The following is a 21,310-nucleotide window of genomic DNA, read 5'->3' as shown; positions in this document are numbered from 1 at the left end:
ATTCCTGTGAAACACCTAAAGGGTTAACAAACTTCCAAAATGCTGTTTTGAATACTGTGAGGGGTGCAGTTTTTGAAATGGCATCATTTATGGGGGTGTCTCACATACAAGTCCCTCAAAGTCACATCAGAACTGAACTGGTCCCTAAAAAAATCAGTGTTTGAAATTTTCTTGAAAATTTGAGAATTTGCTATTCATATTGTAAGCCTCCTAGTGTCCCAAAAAATTAAAAGGAAGTTGAAATAATGATGTCAACATAAAGTAGACATATGGTCTATGTTAGTTATTCACTATTTTGAGTGGTAAGATTATTTGTCTCACAAGCAGAAAATTTAACATTTTGCAAATCGCTAAATTTTCCATTTTTTCACGATATTTTGGTATTTTTCACAAAAAAACACAGACTGTATCGACGAAAATTTACCACTAACTTGAAGTACAATGTGTCACGAAAAAACAATCTCAAAATCACTGGGATAAGTAAAAGCAAAAAAAAGTTATCCCCACTTAAGTGAGACATGTCAGAATTGAAAAAAAGGGCTCTGTCAGGAAGGCAAAAACAGGCTCTGTCAGGAAGGGGTTAAAAGATTGTTTTTCATTTACTGCATCAGTGTATAAGTGCTATACAGAAAATCGAAAAATGAGTATCAGACCAACCATATTTTTGAGGATGTGCTATTGGACATCACAGTATTTAAGGCCCCCATACACTATACGATTTGGGCACGATTTCACCCGATTCGGATGAATCGGGCCATGAAATCGGCCCAAATCGCATGGTTTGACAGCCCCCCCGATCCGATGCGCGGTCCCGTGCGCATCGGATCGGAGTCGGGCAGTCGGACCGGCTGCACATAAGATTTCCTAAATCTTATGTGCAGCCTCCGGGCGGGGGACGCCAGAGCCAGGCAGGGGGAGAGCGGGCAGCGTCAGCGGTGACAGACGCTGGGGAGGGCGATGCTGGAGAGCCGGGCTGGGGACACAGGCAGCAGCGGGCGGGGGTGGACGCCGGTGAACGGAGCTGGCCGGGCGCAGCATGACCGGGGACGGGGAGAACGCTGCAAGAAAAAAATAAAACCCATTACAAATGAATTGGAAGCCAGTGATTGGCTGAGAGAGCTCTCTCAGCCAATCAGCAATTGGCTGAGAGAGCTCTCAGCCAATCACTGGCTTCCAATTCATTTGTAATGTTTTTGTTTTTTTTCTTGCAGCGTTCTCCCCGTCCCTGGTCATGCTGCGCCGGTTCACCGGCGTCCACCCCCGCCCGCTGCTGCCTGTGTCCCCAGCCCGGCTCTCCAGGGCCCCCCACCGCCCGCTGCCTATTTGACAGCTACAATGACCGGCTCCCCCCCTGTTGCTCCCCAGTGTCCCTCACCCCGCTCTCCCCCTGCAGCTCCCCGGGAGTTTTATATGATAAATCGCATGGCGATTTATCATATGCACAACTTGGCACATCAAGTGCATTATCATGATGGAAACCTCCCGGGGAGCTGCCGGGGAAATCGGGTCCGACTTGTCCCTAGGACAAGTCGGGCTAATGTATGGGGGGCCTAACAGTATGTACCACTATTATTGCAATCGACCAGTTGTACCATATTGGACACTGTGTACCACTAGTTGTTCTGTCTTGATTTAAAAAAAAATAAACGAGTATCTGAACAAATCGCTCAATTCTTTAGTATTATCTGTTCTAGCTGGTAACCGGGTGATGACATCAGGAAAACTTAAGAGAAGGAATAAAGCAGATCCACCTACTAATTACTAGACTATCAAATAGTACCTTGGATTCCTACTGTATGACCAGAACGAAAACTTCTGCCCAGAAGTCTTGTCCTTTTACATCAGGCATGTCCAACGTTGGCCCTCCAGATGTTGTGAAACAACACATCCCAGCATGCTTTGCAATAGTTTTAGCATTCTCTAATAGCAAAACTGTAGCAAAGCATTCTGGGATGTTTAGTTTCACAACATTTGGAGGGCCAACGTTGGACATGCCTGCTTTACATGGTCACAGAACTCCTTAGCAACTTCACATATGCATATAGTTTACAGTGGGAAGTGTATTATCCCAAAATGCTGTTGACTATGGTATTATTTTCTACAGAATGGTTATGGTATGCTAGGTCGACCATATCTAGGTCGACATTTTTAGGTTGACACCAAATTGTTCACAGTGAGTAGATCGACACCTCTGAATGGTCGACATACCTATGGTCAACAGGGTCTAGATGTTGACACAAGCTTTTAGTTGACCATGGGAAGTTCGACAGACAAAATGTCAACACAAGTTTTTCACTTTTTTTATCCCAAATGTCGACACAGACACTGCTGCCCTCGCCATGCTTTGGGCACACTATTTTATTCTCCCACCATATCCTAGTGGATGGTCGGGCATGAAATACCATCTGTCGGCTAAAAAAAAAGGTTGTGTCAACCTTCCCATAGTCGACCTAAAGCTTGCGTTGACCTTCAAACCCTGCCGACCATGGGTATGTAGACCATTCATAGGTGTCAACCTAATGAATGTCAACCTAGGGTCTGGATACCATACAAAACAATGTACCATAGGTTACTATGTATGGATGTGTAACCTCGCCTGACCTGCAGGCTTGTTTAGTTTTTTTCCCCACAGATCTTGTATGTTTAAAAAGAATGTTGCTAGTGGCAGTGCTATTTTCACCTGAGATTTGCTGTAATTTCTGTTCCACCTGTTTGTCTGGTTTAAGACTTTGCACAGGTGACTGCCTGCAGTGCCCTGGACATCGTACTGTAACCGGAGCTGGGCTGCGGGCACATTCACACATCACGACAATGGGCTCATGTTGCTGATTACAGAGTAGATCTCCAAACCCTTAAATATGTGCCTGCTCCACCATCACAATGACAAAGTAGAACTGTACAGTTCCTAAATGTACAAAAGAGGGCAGCAGTGGATTCAGTTATCAAGTGGCCATACTGTACAAGCCGCTGCGTCCTTATAAACCAGCTTTTCAATACAGGTGTCAAAAAATCGACACCTGATGACATTTTTTGTCATACCAAATATATATATATATAAATGTGTTATAGTTTATGTTGAACTGTCCACTTTAACATTCCCATTACATTAGTTAGACTTTTAGGTACTCTTTACCTAGAAGGGCGACCATCGCGACCATCGGATGCACTAAAAATCGGGTGCGACGCGATGGCCGCGATTTCCCATAGGGACCAATGTTAAAAATTAGATTGGACCCGATTTTAGTGTTCAATGCCTCAATGCCCGCGATTTTTACATAGGAAACAATGTTAAATAGGCCACAGAGCCCTAATAGTCACCGTGAACTCTGAAATGGCCCCCACAATTGTTAACGCCACCCCACGATCAACGTCAACCCGAAGCGTGGCGAGTGCAGCGGTACGCGTCCTCCGACCTTTTCATGCCCTACTATCCACGTCGGCGTGGAGTTGAGAATAGAATAGTGTGGCGAGCGCAGCGAGCCATTGAGGCCCGAAGCGTGGCGAGCGGACGCCGATACCTTCACAGGTAAACGCGTCCCCTCGCGGGCTTCACAGGTGTCCGCTTTTCGCCACGGACACCTGTGAAGCCCGCGAGGGGACGCGTATAACTGTGAAGGTATCCGCGTCCGCTCGCCACGCTTCGGGCCTCGGTGGCTCGCTGCGCTCGCCACACTATTCTATTCTCAACTCCACGCCGACGTGGATAGTAGGGCATGAAAAGGTCGGAGGACGCGTACCGCTGCGCTCGCCACGCTTCGGGTTGACGTTGATCGTGGGGTGGCGTTAACAATTGTGGGGGCCATTTCAGAGTTCACGGTGACTATTAGGGCTCTGTGGCCCATTTAACATTGATTCCTATGGCCAAATCGCGGGCATTGAGGCATTTAACATTAAAATCGCGGTCAATCACCGTTTTTAACATTGATCCCTATGGGAAAATCGCGGTCATCGCGGGCACCCGTTTTTAATGTACCCGCGATTTACCCGCGATTTTTTACCCCCGACGCCCGCGATTTCAATCGCGGGCGCCCTTCTAGGTAAAGAGTACCGACTTTTATGTACTCAGTGGAAGCAGCTATTCTCTGAGAATAACATTCCAAGCACTGAGTTGGGCTCGGTTATTAAAATGTCCTGTCAGCAGCTCATAATATGCCACAGCAGGTTTGAGCGTAAGATGTTTGAAATTACTATCACTTGACATTTGTTACACAACTACTGTTCTCTGTTATCAGTCATTATATTCCTTCTCACATCCCTATAACATTTTACTTTTTTGGTGTCACTATCAAACAATATAGGGTGATCTGCCTGTTAGGACACCGTGTTGAACAAGCAGACTGCAATGCTGTCAGTCACTACTGCTCATAAGTCTATTAATGACCCCACAAATGCAGCAACGGGTCCATTGATAATCCAACTATCCAAATTTGGTTGGATATGAAGAGATAACGCATACCTCGCAAATATTCCGATTTTCGCGGGACAATTACATTTGGGGGGGGGGGGGGGGGGGGGCGGTCCTTTTGTCCCACCTGCGTGCAGAATTGTCACAAAGTGGGGACGTTCCATCAAAGCCATGCCCTATTTGGTGAGGATAAGCCTCTTTTCGGCACTCTTGAGGCAAGACTGTGTAGGTGTCCCACAAAGATGTTGCGAGGTATTGTAACACATGGTGAGCTACTAGGTCACAATGACAAACCAACATGTATTTCAGAGAAGAGCTCTATAAAATGTCCAGTTGCTATTTTTCAGTAATAATCAGTAATAATCTCCTACGGTAGTGTCATCAGATCAGCCACTGTGACTTCATTTTCTTATGTAATGGTTTGTTTTAGACATGACACTGCATAGACCCAAATAAAGATCCATTAGGTATAGTGAATCCCGTACACCTATGAGAAAGTGGAAAACTAGAGTGTCTTCTAAATAAGATAATTTAGAAGACAAGCTTTAAAATGGACCAGCAAACTGTTGACATAAACATTGAACCTTCCAGGTGTAGCCTGTGGGGGACATCTAGTAGACTGTCTACACAAAAACGTCATAAGTTACTGTAAACAGCAAATGTGTGCAAACACAACACTCAGCTGCATTTAGGCCACAGGGAACTGATCTTGCTGCTGCAGGTTTATACCAACACCTGTTAGACATTCATGGCTTCTTTATATTGTATATCAGCACAATACTGTGTACTGGCAAAAAAATGGAAAACATTGGCATATTACAGAAGGGTTACCCATGGCATAGACATATCTATAATGGGTGCAGTGTGTGTGGTGCACATTAGCCCCTGAGTCCAGATGGTCCTACACCGCACACCCATGTTCAAAACATACCTTTCCAAAGTCCCATGTAAGAACTCCTGCTGCTCCAGATGGTGTGGTGGCCATTTTTCAACTGATTGGTGTATGCACATTTGTCGCCCAGGACATGGCAGACGCCATGTTTCTGAAGACTTGCATATACTATGCCACAGGGAGAAGGGGAATCGCATGAAGTGTGCACATGGTCCCACTTCTCTCATAAAACACCCCTGATCCACGGGTTACATTGGTTTAGCCCAAAAAAACATAAGTAATACATGTACAAAATGTGCATAATGTCATATTGTGACAGAGGAGAGTAGATTACATGGTTATAATATATAAGCAGTGATAATATATATATATATATATATATATATATATATATATATATATATATATATATATTATTACACAGGTTGTTGTGTTTCAGCATGAAAAACTATTTTTTTTTAAATAATTTCTGCATAATGTCCATTATGTATAGTATATTGAATATCTTTAGAAATTAAATATATAAAGAGAGATGGCATTTAAAACTCACCTATCCCAGTGGTTAATCTTCATCTCCACCAGATGATCTATCATAGATGTGGTATATTCTGGGAAGCTTGCTACAAATACACTGACAAGACAAGGACAGAAAGATGATGATATGATGTGGTTACTGTTATTCTCCAATGGCCAGTATTTATTTACTTATAAACTGGTTAAGGCTATACAGATTTTTTTTTTATTATATTGCATTGGAAATTGTCCCAATCTATCGCTGATGTATGGGCAGCTTACTATGGTGGTGATCAGTCTTTTGTGTGACCTTTTTGACAATCATACACATCTGCCACTGCTGACCAGTAGTATAGCTAGGTGCCATGGTACATGGAGCAAGGGCATGTTTCGTTGCCAAGGGGGACTGAAATTGCTCGTTGCCAAGGGGGACTGAAATAACTCGCTTCAATTTTCAAGTCTCCCGCTGGACCTCTAGCCAATAGATGCTCGCAGTCCAGCGACCAATTCTGCCTATGATTGGCTGCTGGACCGCAAGCGCCTATTGGCTAGCGGTCCAGCAGGAGACTAATTGAAAATAGCAGCGGACTCCAGCCGGGCACAGCAGGGAGCTGGCGAGCAGGGCGGGGAAGCCAACGGCAGAGCTTGAGGTGCACGGCTGCAGCACCCTGTGAAATTTCGGCACCGTCCTGCTGCTGACAAATCCTGCTATAGAGAGAACATTTAGGTGGTCTACAGTCATATTAAGATTTGACCCAATGTGAGATAAAAAATAAATAAATCTTCAAATCCCTGGTAAATACAGTATCTGTAGTGTATGGGCGCAGTTTGCGAGACTGGGGAATTGCGAAATCATGGAAGAAATTGCAAAACCTTAAACGTATGAGCACCTTTTAAGCTACTGTTAGAAATAAATGAGAGCAGACAAGTATGAGTACTTGAGCGCTTCCTGTACTATGGGGGTTATTCTGGTTGATTTGTTCAGATGCAAATTCGCATCCTTGCGAGTCAACCAGAACCCGCCCTGCGAATGGTGGTATGCCGCCCCAACATTTGCATGGCGCGTACATTCGCATCGCATGCGAATGGATGATTTACATACACATCCATTTGCATGCTAGTGGCAACCTCCCACATCTTTCTATGGTCGCCAACATATATAGTGACTCTCAGGGCACTTTTTTATGCATGTATGTTCTCGGTGAAATGGGCAGACAGCGGACATCCGGTGATGTCAACTGCTCACCCCCGACACCCATGTCACCGGGCGATTACTATGGGAACACCCAGCATTTAATTTTTATAGAAATGCCCATGAAATGCTGGGCGAGTACCCCTGCCCGCTGACTCCCGCCCAATGGCTGCAAGGTTGGATGCGTGCACCAAGCAAACACTTTGTTCGCCTTGGGCGCATGCACCCAGCATCTGCTTTATACTTTCAATGCCTAGAGGAGAGAACATCTTAAATATACTTCAATAAATGAATTTTACTTCATTGACTTTAGCAGGATACAGAGTAGTTAAACATGTATGTTATAAAAGGGTACTTGTGACTTATCTGGGGCCCCAATGTTCTTCATCGCACCTAAAAATCGCGTCAAATCGCATTGCATACAATCAGATTGCATGCGATGCGATTTGACGCGATTTGCCACGATTTTAATATGTGAAGGCACCCAGATGCCTGTTTCATATGTGAAATGGCCCCCCAGACCCCATTTTTAATTGTATACAACCCCTGATGGCTAAATGCCCCCCATTGTTAACGCCACCCCACTATCAACGCCAACCCGAAGCGTGGCGAGCGCAGCCTCCGACCTTTTCATACCCCCACTATCCACGTCGGCGTGGAGTTGATTTTATATAGTGTGGCGAGCGCAGCGAGCCACCGAGCCTCCTCCGACCTTTTCATACCCCCACTATCCACGTCGGCGTGGAGTTTATTTTATATAGTGTGGCGAGCGCAGCGAGCCACCGAGCCCGAAGCGTGGCGAGCGCAGCAAGCCTCGCGAGGGGACGCGGATACCTGTGAAGCCCGCGAGGGGACGCGTATAGCTGTGAAGGTATCCACCTCCCCTCGCCACGCTTTGCGCTCGCCACACTATATAGAATCAACTCCACGCCAACGTGGATAGTGGGGGTATGAAAAGGTCGGAGGACGCGTACCACCGCCCCTCGCGGGTTTGCTGCGCTCGCCACGCTTCGGGTTGGCGTTGATAGTGGGGTGGCTTTAACAATGGGGGTCATTTAGCCATCAGGGTGGGTATACAATTAAAAATGGGGTCTGGGGGGCCATTTCACATATGAAACAGGCATCTGGTTGCCTGTACTTATTAAAATCGCATCAAATCGCATCGCATGCAATACAATAGCATACAATGCAACGCGATTTTCTCTTCAAGGGAATTTCAAGGGAAATCGCGTCAAATCGCATGCTTAGGGTACTGGCATACAATTTCAACATCGGGCGCCCAGATAAGTCACAAGTACCGATAAAAGATAACTATACCTTATATTTAGAAAACAATTGGCCCGATTTCCGACTGCAAAATAGTCCGCTGCAGTCAATATGTCGATACCATGTGGAAAAGTACCCTGTTCACAACAGAAATAGAATGAGTTAAGATGATTTCCTGGTGCTTTCCAAGATGAGGAAACAGTAATAAACGATGGTTTAAATGGTACTTTAGCTATTGTGTACAACAATGTACAGAATCCCCATGTCAAACACCATTAATCAATGACATGCCCATCTGGTTCACAACCTTATTGTTGGAAGAATGTGTGAAGTTAATATAGGTGTACAATTAAGTGTAGAACTCTATACAAGTATTTATGATGAATGGCAGGGCTGTTTTATTATTTACCATGAGCAGGGCCGTCTTTTCGAATGGGCTTAATGGGCACTTGCCCAGGGGCCCCAGGTGTACCCTTTTCTGATAGCTGATGATCCCCTTTTTCCAGGGATACCAGAATTTTGAAAATCAGCCCTGGGGAACTGGAGATATCCAGCTTTAAAGCAGCAGTCCACATCCAACCTGTTAATTACATTTCTCAGTCATATTTATCAGGTTCTCTCTGATTTAGAGTTTTTCTGATAATATATTCCAAAATTCTCCCATTTCTGCCGACACTAGCGGCTTGTCTCTAGTCTACCCAGAACCAGAGATATCAGCCTTCCAGCAACCGGTCCCTGCTCCAGCTCCAAACATCTGGTGTACAGTTTTAGATTTTTGGCAATGGATCGCTCTGGCTCCTGATCTCTGATCCCCAAGTCCACAGCACCCACTGAAAGTTGGGACTCTAGGTTTTTATACTATTGAAGGCTATGAAATCTATTTCCAGAGAATGGCGATATCTGCTGTCAAACAAGCTGCCCTTCCACTGGAAAATGATGAATATTAAGCCCACTCCATTATCCAACCCTCCCTGCGTATAAAACACCCCCTACCTCCCTGGAAGTCATTTACAAGGGACCCTTCATTCAGCTCAGTACCCCCTTACACACGTTCGTGTTCTCCCTCCCACTACCTGTGCAGTAAAGGAGTAATTAGCAGAAGTTACTGCTCCAGGTCCTACATGTTGAGTGGAAGATAGATCACCCCCTGCCACCCGTGGGCATCAAAGCTGCTGCTGATAGCACCCCCCACCCCTAGGATGGGAGAATGGGTAAGGGCCCCAGTGCATTGCTTTGCCCAGGGGCCCACACTGCTGTTAAGACGGCCCTGACCATGAGGTAAGACCCCAGTTCACTCAGTATACTGTAGAACTAACATTACCTACTCATTGTTATTCAGGTAAAATAATTATTTACCAAAATCGCAACCACAGTGTTATGAGGTAAAACATTTCTTAATCCAGTATTCCAAACTGTAATGTTAGTACTGTATACACTTTTGTTTTCAAGTCAAATCATTTCAGCTGGGCTCTCCTACCTCCAAGTCTGTCTGTTACCCAGTTTATTTTATCACGGTCTACTATTGTAAAGCGCAATGGAATCTGCTGCGCTATATAAGAAACTGTAAATAAATAAATACTGAGGTAATCTAGTTCTGCAGCCAGATAATGCACTTCACACTGAACTGATCTTCTGATGACTGTTATTACACAACTATAAACATTTCCTGAAGTAAAACACGCACAAATGGGCAATTTCAACATTGGAAACGACTGGTGATTTACGGGAGCATCGGGCCATAGGTTAGGGGTTACATTTCCTGCTAACATGAAACCTGAAAAGTAATGTAAAGCATTACTGTAACCTTTTAAAATCATGTCCAGCTAATTACTTGACCTTTGATGCACTCCAATGAAAACATCCACCACACAGAAGCTTATTTTCACAAATTACGTACTTTTAGGTAAACGGTAGCATGAAAAAAATGCTACACAAATATTTTTTCACACTCCATCACATTCTAACATTTCCAAACTGAGGTTTACTTGTATTCCTTCTTTATGTTAACATAAGACCTCGGTGAATCAGCCCCCCCCCCACTTAAACAACATCTTTTTTTATTAGGATATTATATTTAATTGCATTGTTTTAACCTTTTCCTATTATTTCACCTGCAACCACAGAGTGGAAGCAACTATTTTTGCTAGACGAACATTCATCAGAATCATAGGTGTGCGCAGCACATTTTATTAGGGGGTGCACCATCAAAGGGGTGTGTCTAGCGCCAAATATTGGGTGTATCTAACACCACCTATTGGGTGCGTCTAACACCACCAATCAGGCGTGTCTGCCATCACCTATTGACACTCACTACAATAAAAAAAGGTCCCTCAGCCACAGCATAATTTCCGGCCTATTTCAGTTTTAATCTTCTAGTTACTCTGTGTAACAGTACATGCAAATAAAGTTACAAACCTATATGGATGACACAGGTATGTAGTGATATCACAATGGTCTAGTACAATTAACAATGCAAAACACACATAATTGATTGTTGAGCGCTTCTTTTAATGGAATACAGTTCTCAGTTCTAAAAAGCAAAAGTCTTTGGTAAAAGGTATTGCTAGCGGCAGGGAGGTGTTCATAAAGGTGGGCACAGCATTAGGGGGTTCCTGTGCACCCCTAACACTCAATGTGCGCACACCTATGATCAGAATGCAGCCGATCTATATGTAAAGAGGCAGTGCCTCAGTCATGTTGCTGGTTCAATAAACAACAGTTTGCCAACAGAAGAGGAGGAAAATAAGCACTTGGAGCTAAAGATGTGACTGGCTAAAACAAATGACTGTTTATAAAACGGAGTCAGGATGGTTAAGGGTAATGAATTTGAATCCGTTTTCCTGTCCGCACACAAGGGGTTAAGTAAGTCGCTGTGTAAGTTACTGTACCTGTCTCCCCACATTCTCCTGGAAGGCTGCCTGAGGAACACAGAACAAACAAGGCAAAATGAGACACCTCTGCTTATAACCAAACACTATCAGATAAAACTCACAATAAACAGGCCGCTATACAACTGACATGGTTTATGAAACACTACAGTGAACTCTGTCACTGTTATATAAAACAGATTTTGCTAGTGTACACTTTATGCTGACCATGAATCACATTTCAGATAGTAAATGATTGGATATGTCCACTTTCCTTGCCGCCCAATAGAGTTGTGTGCATAAATTGTAATTTCAAGTATGAGATGATAGCAACCAAGTCTCGACCATCGAAAAATCTCAGACAGTCAGATTGAATAGACTGAATGTAAATTCGACCTAGTCTTATCGAGAAGTGCCGATATTTCTGACTGTTGGAAAGATTGGGACACATTGCACTAGTACAGACTTCTGCATGAATAAAACATTTTTTTTTATAAATTCCATTGATTTTGATGGTCCACTGTCCCTTCCAAATACCACAATTTGCAAGGGACAAGATAACTATAGCTCTTGAGAACAAAATTAACAACAACAGGTAAACACATAGGAGAGATCCAGTTGGCCAATTACTAGATTTTCCATCACCTTCAATCATTTCCATGATTCCATGAATCATTTCCATGCAAAACAGAGTTTTCTATGAACTGTCAGTGTTTTCCAAACCATAATAACAGACGTTTAATTCTGTCTAAAAAAGTACAAACTGGTCATCCAGATCATTAAGCATATTTATCTCAACATTAAGGGGTGTATTTGTAAATCGTACACAATGTCGCTAATCACGCAATGGTAGATTTATTTCAACTGTGCATGGGTCTAAATGAAAACCGGCACAGCGCACGCATCCCATGGCATGAGCGTACGGATTTGCAGAAACATTTGAAACCCTCAGAAATGTATTTGGTGTTCCTGGCAGGTGGCTATTCTTATAGGTGTGTTATGTCAGGCATGTTGCAAACTAGTTGGGAGAGTTGTATTCTAGCGGCACAGAATGCGCCTCTGTAACACTTCCTGCTTTGCCTTGTTACCAACGCTAAGCAGGAAACTGCACCAACTTGTTTGCTGGAGTTGAGGAGGGAAAATGTCCCCGCTAGGGCACATAGCGCATCAGCTAAGCGCTGTGTCTAAATGAGCATGAGCAAGATTTCGCTATTCTCGCAAGCTCACTTATGCAGCCCAGAGCTGGCAGTCCCCGCAGCCATGGACAGAGTAACTGTACAGAGCTACTGGTGTTGGAATGCTCAGTGCTATGGACTGGTAATAAGTTGTCCTGCAGATCAGTGTGCTAACTTGTAGATGGCAGCGCTGATAATGACAGGGTCATCTAGACCACACAGCACTGGCACAGTAATAGATGGGGGAGAAGTAGTATAGCCACATAACATACACTAATACCACTTATCCCCCATACAGACAAATAATACAGAACATCTATCCCCCATACAGACAAATAATACAGAACATCTACCCCTCAGACACTTCTAGAGCCCGCAGTCTGTTGGAGAATCTGCACCTGACGTAGGGAAGTATTTTACCCCCCACCCAAGAATAAATAAAAAGAGACCCAGGACTCCACCCCACTGAAAAACTCTGGCAGGTTTTGATGGCGTGTCCGATAGTAGCATCTTACTATGCCCAAAGTGAACATCCGAGTCCTTGCACATTTCTATGCGTGTGTACACCAGGGAACATGCTAGTATTTAGCATACAGTCATGACTTCAGCAAAGTGCACACTTGGAAGGGGCTGCCTCTAACGCAGACTCAGGCCCTAACGTGTAAGTAATTGCTAGCTCGGTATTATCTGCCAGCGGTGCACCTGAATATCCCTGCACTGCCATTTGTACAATTTGTGAAGTGCTAGGTAACCAGCAGGACAAAAAACATAGGGACTATATTAATTCAATAATACAAAAATAATAAAAATAACAGAAACAATATTAATTTATGATGAATAACTATAAAAATATGCAAAACATACAGGGTTTATAAATAAAAGTTTCCCCAAATGATCGAATTACAATGTCCGCATCTAGAACCCCAGGGACCACATGGGATAATGCATTAAGAATTAAGCTGTTGGGATCTCTATGTGTTTGTTCCTAAGTATTGTCAGCTACTGTAGAAAGGCAGAGCTTTGCAATACTAGCCAGGAGCTACGGTTACAACACACAGTCGATAAGAGGAAGAATAAACACAGCAATGCTGTCCGAGCAGACACATCCCCTGGCAAGCATACACGCCTGGGACACTAGACACAGGGAACGACGCCTGCATGCTTCTAGGCATCACAGGGTGTGGACATTCTGCATTATTTTTTTTGTCAGGTAATTGACATTTTGCTAAACCACATTAACTGAACTACGACAAAATTCTTCATAGATGGATTAAAAACTGAAGTACTTCAACAAACAGCCACAAAATCTTCGTTTATATGTTAAAACAGAGTGATAGCTGCGCTACAAATCAAAATGTGTAGATATTTAAATGGTTACATATAAATACTGTATATATTTTAATAAAAATTGTTTAAAAAAGTAGCAAGTGAAATAGTATAAGAACAACATTGAATACTGTGTCCAGTTCTGGAGGTCATATCTCTAGAAGGCTATAAATAGATTAGCAACAAAAATGGTACGTGGCCTACATCACATAACTTAACTGGAAATTTCAATATGTATAATTTGGAGAAGAAAGGAAAGGGGGGACCTAACAGAATCATTTAAATATATCAAGGGTTTAACAAGGTCCAGGAGGGAAACATTCTTCAAATGAATAGAAGTATTAGAACATGAGGACACGCACGGAAACTGGGGGAGGCAGGTTCATCAAAAATTTGAGGGAAATGGTTCTTAACGGTCATCAAATTCTGTTTCTATGTTTCTAACTACTGGGGTAGAGATTTAGAATTTATGAAGTGGAATTGGTGTTAATTTGATGCATTTTTATGTGCATATAAATGTGGTTTCAATACTGTCATTTAACATACTACGGGATGTCTCTTTGTCCTGGCATACATACACACATTATTATATATTTGCTTGCCATACTATCCCTTTAATATGGTATACCTAATATTTACACAGGTTCTTTGGCTAATTAAAACTATGTGGGCATCCCACACCTCCGGCACTCTTTGACCTGATTACATACTGTATGTTCCCATAAGTCTATGAGTGTTAAACAAAATCTGGGAAATAGAACAAAGTAGTACAGATAAGACCCTGGCAAAAAAACATGAAAGCAGTATAGCTATGTATGGCTTACCGAAGCTGCTCGTCTGCAGTTTACATCTCGGTCAAAGATACCAGCGATTAGCAGAGCACTGTAAGAGATTGGAAAGAGGTTGATCAATGTTCTGTGATTGCATCTGATGGATTAAATACATAGCAAAGAATATACAGTTTAAGATGTTAAAATCCAGTAACAAACATAATTAGTTATTTGGATATATATTATTTTCAACAATGTATTAATTAATGGATATGTTCTCTGGTTAATAGTGAGGTGGGTGATAGATAGATATATATATATATATATATATATATATTATTTAACTAGGTATGGGAATAGTACCTATTGGTTTCAATGCTCTTACACCCATATCGCCCTATGGTCGTGTTTCACATGCAGTGTTATGGTCTGTTCTAATCTGCTTTCGGGACACCAAACAGCTTATCTGCAGTCTGATAAATACATAGCTTCCATAATGTATATTTGCCACTAATTTTGTTTAGGTCCAGGAAGCAGGTTTCATTAGTTTAGCATGACTCCTGCAAGATTTAATTATAAGAATGTAATTCTCATGCTGAGATCCCACAGTTCATTCAGTTTTCCGAAAGAGACACATCGTCTGTTGCTCACCTTGTTGTGGGCGAAACCAATATTCATAACAATACAGCATATTCACTAATAAGTGCTTCCTTAATTAATTTACCCTTGTCATAAGGGTTGGCTTTTACACCATAATGTGCTCAGCCTACAAAATGGCTGCATCCACACCGGTAACAGGTGGTGTTTAAAACAAAACTTTACAGAATACCAGAACACTAATACCCCTTTCACACAGAAATTGAAATTCCGAGGTGAAGCAGTTCCACCCGAGAATTTCATGAAATACACAGGTAATTTTTATGTGTGAAAAGGTCAATATGGATCTTAAACTCCAGGTCTTCGACCATGCAAATGACCAGGGTCGGAGACTCGGACTATAGGAACAGGGTTGACCCATTCAAAAAGGCAAGAACCCTGTGTAATTGAGCAAACTACCGAGTCTAAATTTTAGACCCGGAGATTTGCTCTTCTGTGTGAAGGGAGGGGAAGGTCTGACAGCCCACGGCCAAATAAATGGGTGCTTCAAATGCCAGGTATTTGCCAGGTTATTTGGCCGCGGCTGTCTGAAAGAGGTATAACAAGTCTAACACTAGCTATGTATCTTAGATGACATAATGCCCACCTAACAGGCTGTTTCATTGTAGTGGGTGGTCATAGAGTTTAAAATGTGTACATGGAAATAACGTTAGTAAGAGCATACACCTAACATAATTTTACTAGGAAAATAAAAAATAAAAACACTAAAATTATAAATATGTACAGTAAAAAATCCACTGTTCAAGGTCCAAGGCATTCCACTGCAGTTCTTTATAAAGTATATTACAACATCCCCAGGCACATTACAGATCGACTACATCCTGCTCATCATTTTTTAGTACCATAGCACTTTACAAATGGAAGGACCTTCCTTCTAACATGGCACCTGCTGTAGAGGAGGAAAATGGAATTTTGTCCTTATAAAATTGTATATAAAAACAACACGTTTGGTAGATCAATCAGTTCACCACAAATGGATTTTAAATTGTGACATGCTCTTTAGGTACACAAGAAGGTCCTCATGGTACAAGGTAGTAGGGATAGTCTGATGGTTAGCATTACTGCCTCACAGCACTGAGGTTGTGGTTTCAGTTCCCACCAAGACCTTAACTGTGTGGAGTTTGTATATTCTCCCCATACTTGCATGGACTTTATCCGAACAAAACAAATAAATAAAATTGAACTGTAGTGTGCAAGTACTATATGTACACAGGCATACTAGAGGCTGTTATTTACTGTCAAATACTATGTTTTTATAAGTTATCTTTAAGACACCTGATGTAGCAACGATCCCTATAAAATAAAATGTCATTGACAGCAGTGCCACCATAGATAGGTAGCGAACAGCAAGCACACCGTGTACCACTTTCCTTTACATGAAGATATATACCTTCACCCAGTGTTACACAGTGAACATATTGAACACTAGTTATGTGGCAAATACGCTTTCTGTGTATGAATTACACCAAGTTACCCATTGGTAGGTCTGGATTAGACTAGAAGAATCACATAAACACCCTCGCTTTGTGTATTTGGGGCCAAAGTAAAGGCAGATACATATTATAATATTGGGCCGGATTCAATTCTGTTCGCTGCCTAGCGAATAGGTAAATCTTGCCCTGCTGAACAATATGGGGGTGACAGGGGAAGAGGTACGGGTTGTGGGGAAAAAAAGAGAAGTCAGAGCCATGTTGGCACCACTTCACAACATACCGGACTTAATATGCTTATGTCTTGGTGCCAGTTGACACAGAACTCCTTCAGAATTTTGTGTACTCTGAGATGTTTTGGTAGCATGAATACTGCCTACAAAATATTAGGCAGGTGGTTTTAATGTTATGGCTGATTGTTGTATCGCAGGCATTCCCAACCACGGTCCTCAAGGCACACCAACAGTGCAGGTTTTGTAGATATCCAGGCTTCAGCACAATTAGTATCTGAGGGATTCTGATTAATCCATCTGTGCTGAAGCCTGGATATCACTAAATCCTGCACTGTTGGTGTGCCTTGAGGACCGTGGTTGGGAATGCCTGTTATATGGGTTCAAGGCTGATGCTAGGTTTTTCTGCAGCTCTCCGCGTGACTGTTGGTCTTGCTTTAAAGATTGGGTAATTGGATTGTGGAACATCATTCAACTCATACAGGCTACTAATACAGGTTGAGTATCCCGTATCCGAGTATCCGTTATCCGAATTATTCCGAAAACCATACATTCCAGAAAGTGAAAAAAAAAAAAAAATTTTTGATAAAAACTCACTGGGGACATTTGTAACAGCACTACTGGTGACATGATATGTAACTGGCACTATATATGTGCAAGAAAATGATTGCTTGGCATTCAAATTCAATATCTAAGATAGTACACAAATTTTGTTTCATGTTTTGAAACCTTGTTTTTTGAACAAATAAAATATATTTGTGTGTATTTTATGTGGTAATAAAATATATATGTGTGTATTTTATGTGTTTATACAGCAAACATGCAAGATACTTCAAAATACATAATTGAAATATTAAAATATTCCGAAATACGGAATAATCCGTTATCCAAAATTCTCCTGGTCCCGAGCATTTTGGATACGGGATATTCAACCTGTACTGTCTATCTAATGGCTTACTGTGATTGATTAAATCACTGTACTGTGTGAGACTTAATAAATGCTAATGTTGCCCCCTTTGTGGGCTGGACACATTTGAAGTAAAATAAGGCATTTGGAATACCCCATCTTAAAATCGGTTTTCCCTGGTAACCTCATAACTTTATACTTTCACATTTTCGAATGTACAGAACAAGTATATACAGTATACAGTATAGATCTACCTGCCACTGACTTATTTAATACAATATTGCAAAGTGTTACAAACCATAGCAACCTAAAACACACCTTTCTCCAGTGCAGCTAAAACTTAAAGCAAATATATAACTGTTTGCATTGGATTCAGCTACAAATGTGCACACAGCGGTATCTGACTGGCAGACAGACAATAGGAGGACACTGACAAAATGACTACCTCCACTATATAAAGGTGATGGGTCAAATTTAACAAGGCAGTACTGAAATGCAACTTATTAACAAATGCCGACAGCCTATACACTGGCTGTAGGGAATAACAAAAATATTTTAAAAAGGAAGCACAGCGCTGTTCTTTTTTTTTTCACCTTTGAATGATTCACATGCGTCCATAATACAACATCAATTTATTAATTAAATGTCAATACATATAAAAAATGCATAAAATTATTTACTGAATGGCCATCAGTTAATAAATTCTATACGAATACATACTTAAAAAAAAAATTAAAAATAATATACGACACAAATATGTCACGATTTCTTTAAGAAAGAATTAAATGGAGGATTCTTGATGCACTTTAAATGTTGATCCAAACTTAGTTGAATACCAAATGAGAGTACTTGCCAGTATATGTGTTCATATATCAGTCCCGCTGGTACCGCTGTGGTGCCGGGACAACGACACCCACAGCAGGGGTCCACGCCAAATTAAACTGGCAGTTGGGGGAGAATGTACCTGGATATCCAGAAAGTTTATCTTGTCCAATATAAAAGCAAGCCGCACCAGCCCGGCAGTTGTTATTATGTGGTGTCTCTCACCCGCCGTGTATGCGCCTGAGTTATGAGTCAAGTGTCAGCCGCGTGAAGGATTGTAGGTTAACGAAGTGACGGGGAGAGATCTCACCCGTGTTGGACATAATTTTCCCTCTCTGCAATCAGGTGGACTGCGCTTCTTAGCGTTGACTGGATTGGAAGGATCGTGCTGTAGGTCCTGGCTTTGCCGATGATTGGCGGATCAGATGTCAGGCAGTGCAACAAATGTAACAATGTCCAGAATCCTCAAAATGTAGCTGCAAAAGTGTCCAATACTGGTCCTCTAACACGTTTGGCCCAATAGGGGCTTTTAACTCTTTGAAAAAGCCCCTATCGGGGAAACACGTTAGTTGACCAGTATGGACATTTAATTAATAAATTGATGTTGTATTATTGATGCATGTGAATCATTAAAAGGTGATAAAAAAAGAACAGCGCGGTGCTTCCTTTTTTAAATATTTTTTCTAATTGAATTTATTCTGCCGGGCTCCTATTAGGAATCTAGGCGGAGTAATAAAATTGGGTGTTGAGACACCAAAACCCCAGAAGCCCGCAGCTACCTGTCATATTTAATACACTTGGATATTAGAACAATTACATAATATCTTTCCGTTTTTTATAAGCGCCTAAGTATTCTTTCTGGTTTTTTTGTAGGGAATAACATCACAGATTGGCGGTCATTTGACATCTGCATAGACATCAGTGCCCGAGTGAAATGTGTATTCTTACCCATGGTCGCCTACCCTCCTGCATTCTGCAGGAAACTACTGAAATAGCAGCAATCTCTCCGACTCCCAGTGGTTACATTGTTGTGGGGAAAAATAAAACAGAAATATGTACATTCAAATGGAATCAGTCACATTTCCCTGCATTGGTTATGATACACAATGATCCCTATGGCGATCTGCATTTTAAATAAAGCTTTGCATGGCCACTCATATGGAACCATTTGTAAAACACAATTACATAGATCTTACTAACTGCTTTGGGGCTCATCTACATTTGGATGCAGATCATTTTATGACACGCCTCTCAGATGTAGCAGTACATTTCCGCACTTTTAGGTGCCACCTTCACGGATCCCTGATCTGCTTTTTCAAAAGTAGGCACGTATGTTCCTACCAAATCTGTTCCTAAAGTTAGTAGATCTGCACATCATAGTGTTTATGCAACCTTAATGTGTCCCATTCACCAGACATAGCTCCAGCATTTGTTTATACTGTCAGATACATCTCAGTACTGCCTGTTTAAATTTGACCAATCCCCTTTGTATAATGGCCATTTTGTTATCAGGAAAAACGCAGTTTATACATTCCTTAGAAACCAGTGACATAAGTCCTCAATAGTACAGACCATACAATCACCTCTTCCCCAGAGAATGGAAAATAGATTTTCTTTAAAAATATCTAAATAGTTAAACTGAAAAATCCAATGAACAGCTATGATTACACATTTGGCTGTAAAATCAGTCAAACATTGGGGCAGATGTATTAAGCGAGATAAATGCAAGTGTGATAAGGAGAGATAAACGTCCAGCCAATCACCTGCTAACTGCCATGTTACAGCCTGTGTTTGAAAAAAGTCAGTAAGGAGCGGATTGGCTGGATGTTTATCTATCCTTATCACTAGAGACAGGATTATATGCATTTGCATATTTGCATATGCATTTGCATATTTTGCCCATTCTCACTGGTTATTGCCTATTTTACCTAAAATCTAGTGATGGTGCATATTTTAGGCCCTGCCCCCTTTCCACCCGCGAGTCACAGCACTGCTTTGCCCTGCTGCTGCTGGCCAGGTAGTGGTAGAGTGTGCAGGCTGGGGCAATATGTGCGCTGTGTGGGGAACCTTGGATGTATGATATGTCTGACACTGCTCTAGGCTGCCAATCCATGTTGCTAAAAGTCAGTCGGGGCGATTGCCATTATGAAGCTCCTGAACCTATGCCTGCTCCTGGCCTGGGACTTTACACCAAGAGACAGACTTCTGCAGCAGAGGAGGCGGGCGGAAGGGTTGTGACATCAAGCGTTGCGGAGGAAATTCCGTGTCACAGTGAGTATGCGGCACAGGGAGGAAGCCTTCCACTGCACCGCCCTCACACGCTATGCTGACATTTGATCCATCAGCGCTGGAGATGAGGGTCCGTGTAGTTGATGCAAGAAGAGCTTTGGACGCTGCAATCTGCTGTAGCAGCCAGGAAGAAAAAAAATCCTATGTATTTGCATACCTCCCAACTTCTGTCCGTATGAAATAGGGACACTCGCAGTGCCCGAAAAGGGTCCGGGGCGTATGCAAATGAGGGCGCGGCTTATGCTAATTAGCCGCGACCTCATTTTCATACGAGAATAGACGCTGTGCGCATGCGCACAGCGTCTATTCTACTAGATTGGGGGTCTCCCAACTGTCATCCCCCCGCAGCGGGACAATGCCTGCCGCGGGTGGGACAGCGGGACAGGACCGGAAAATCGGGACTGTCCCTCTAAAATCGTGACAGTTGGGAGGTATGTATTTGCAGATGCTGTGGGCCTATTTTTGAGGTTTATTTGCAATTCATTTTATGCTGATTTTTAAATAAATAAGTTAAAAATTACTTTTTTTATTGTTTAATGTAGCATATTTTAACACTTTTCATGCATATT

At 42.3% G+C, this 21,310-nt stretch overlaps 1 protein-coding gene across 1 annotated transcript in view; it reads right to left on the bottom strand.

The window, feature by feature from the left end:
* The window catches only part of TBCD (tubulin folding cofactor D), a 282,149-nt gene that overhangs the window by 122,610 nt on the left and 138,229 nt on the right, over nt 1-21,310 (bottom strand). Inside the window, exons 16-19 of the mRNA XM_083148360.1 lie at nt 14,461-14,518; nt 11,157-11,186; nt 8,320-8,405; nt 5,848-5,928 (exon numbers count right to left, since the gene is read on the bottom strand). Coding sequence (XP_083004486.1) covers nt 5,848-5,928; nt 8,320-8,405; nt 11,157-11,186; nt 14,461-14,518 — 255 coding nt within the window. The remainder of the gene's footprint in view (nt 1-5,847; nt 5,929-8,319; nt 8,406-11,156; nt 11,187-14,460; nt 14,519-21,310) is intronic.

The sequence above is a fragment of the Crinia signifera genome, chromosome 6 (genome assembly GCF_055691185.1).
Source record: "Crinia signifera chromosome 6, ASM5569118v1, whole genome shotgun sequence".
In the NCBI taxonomy this organism is placed as follows: Eukaryota; Metazoa; Chordata; class Amphibia; order Anura; family Myobatrachidae; genus Crinia; species Crinia signifera.
This window is presented reverse-complemented; position numbering and strand designations above follow the sequence as displayed.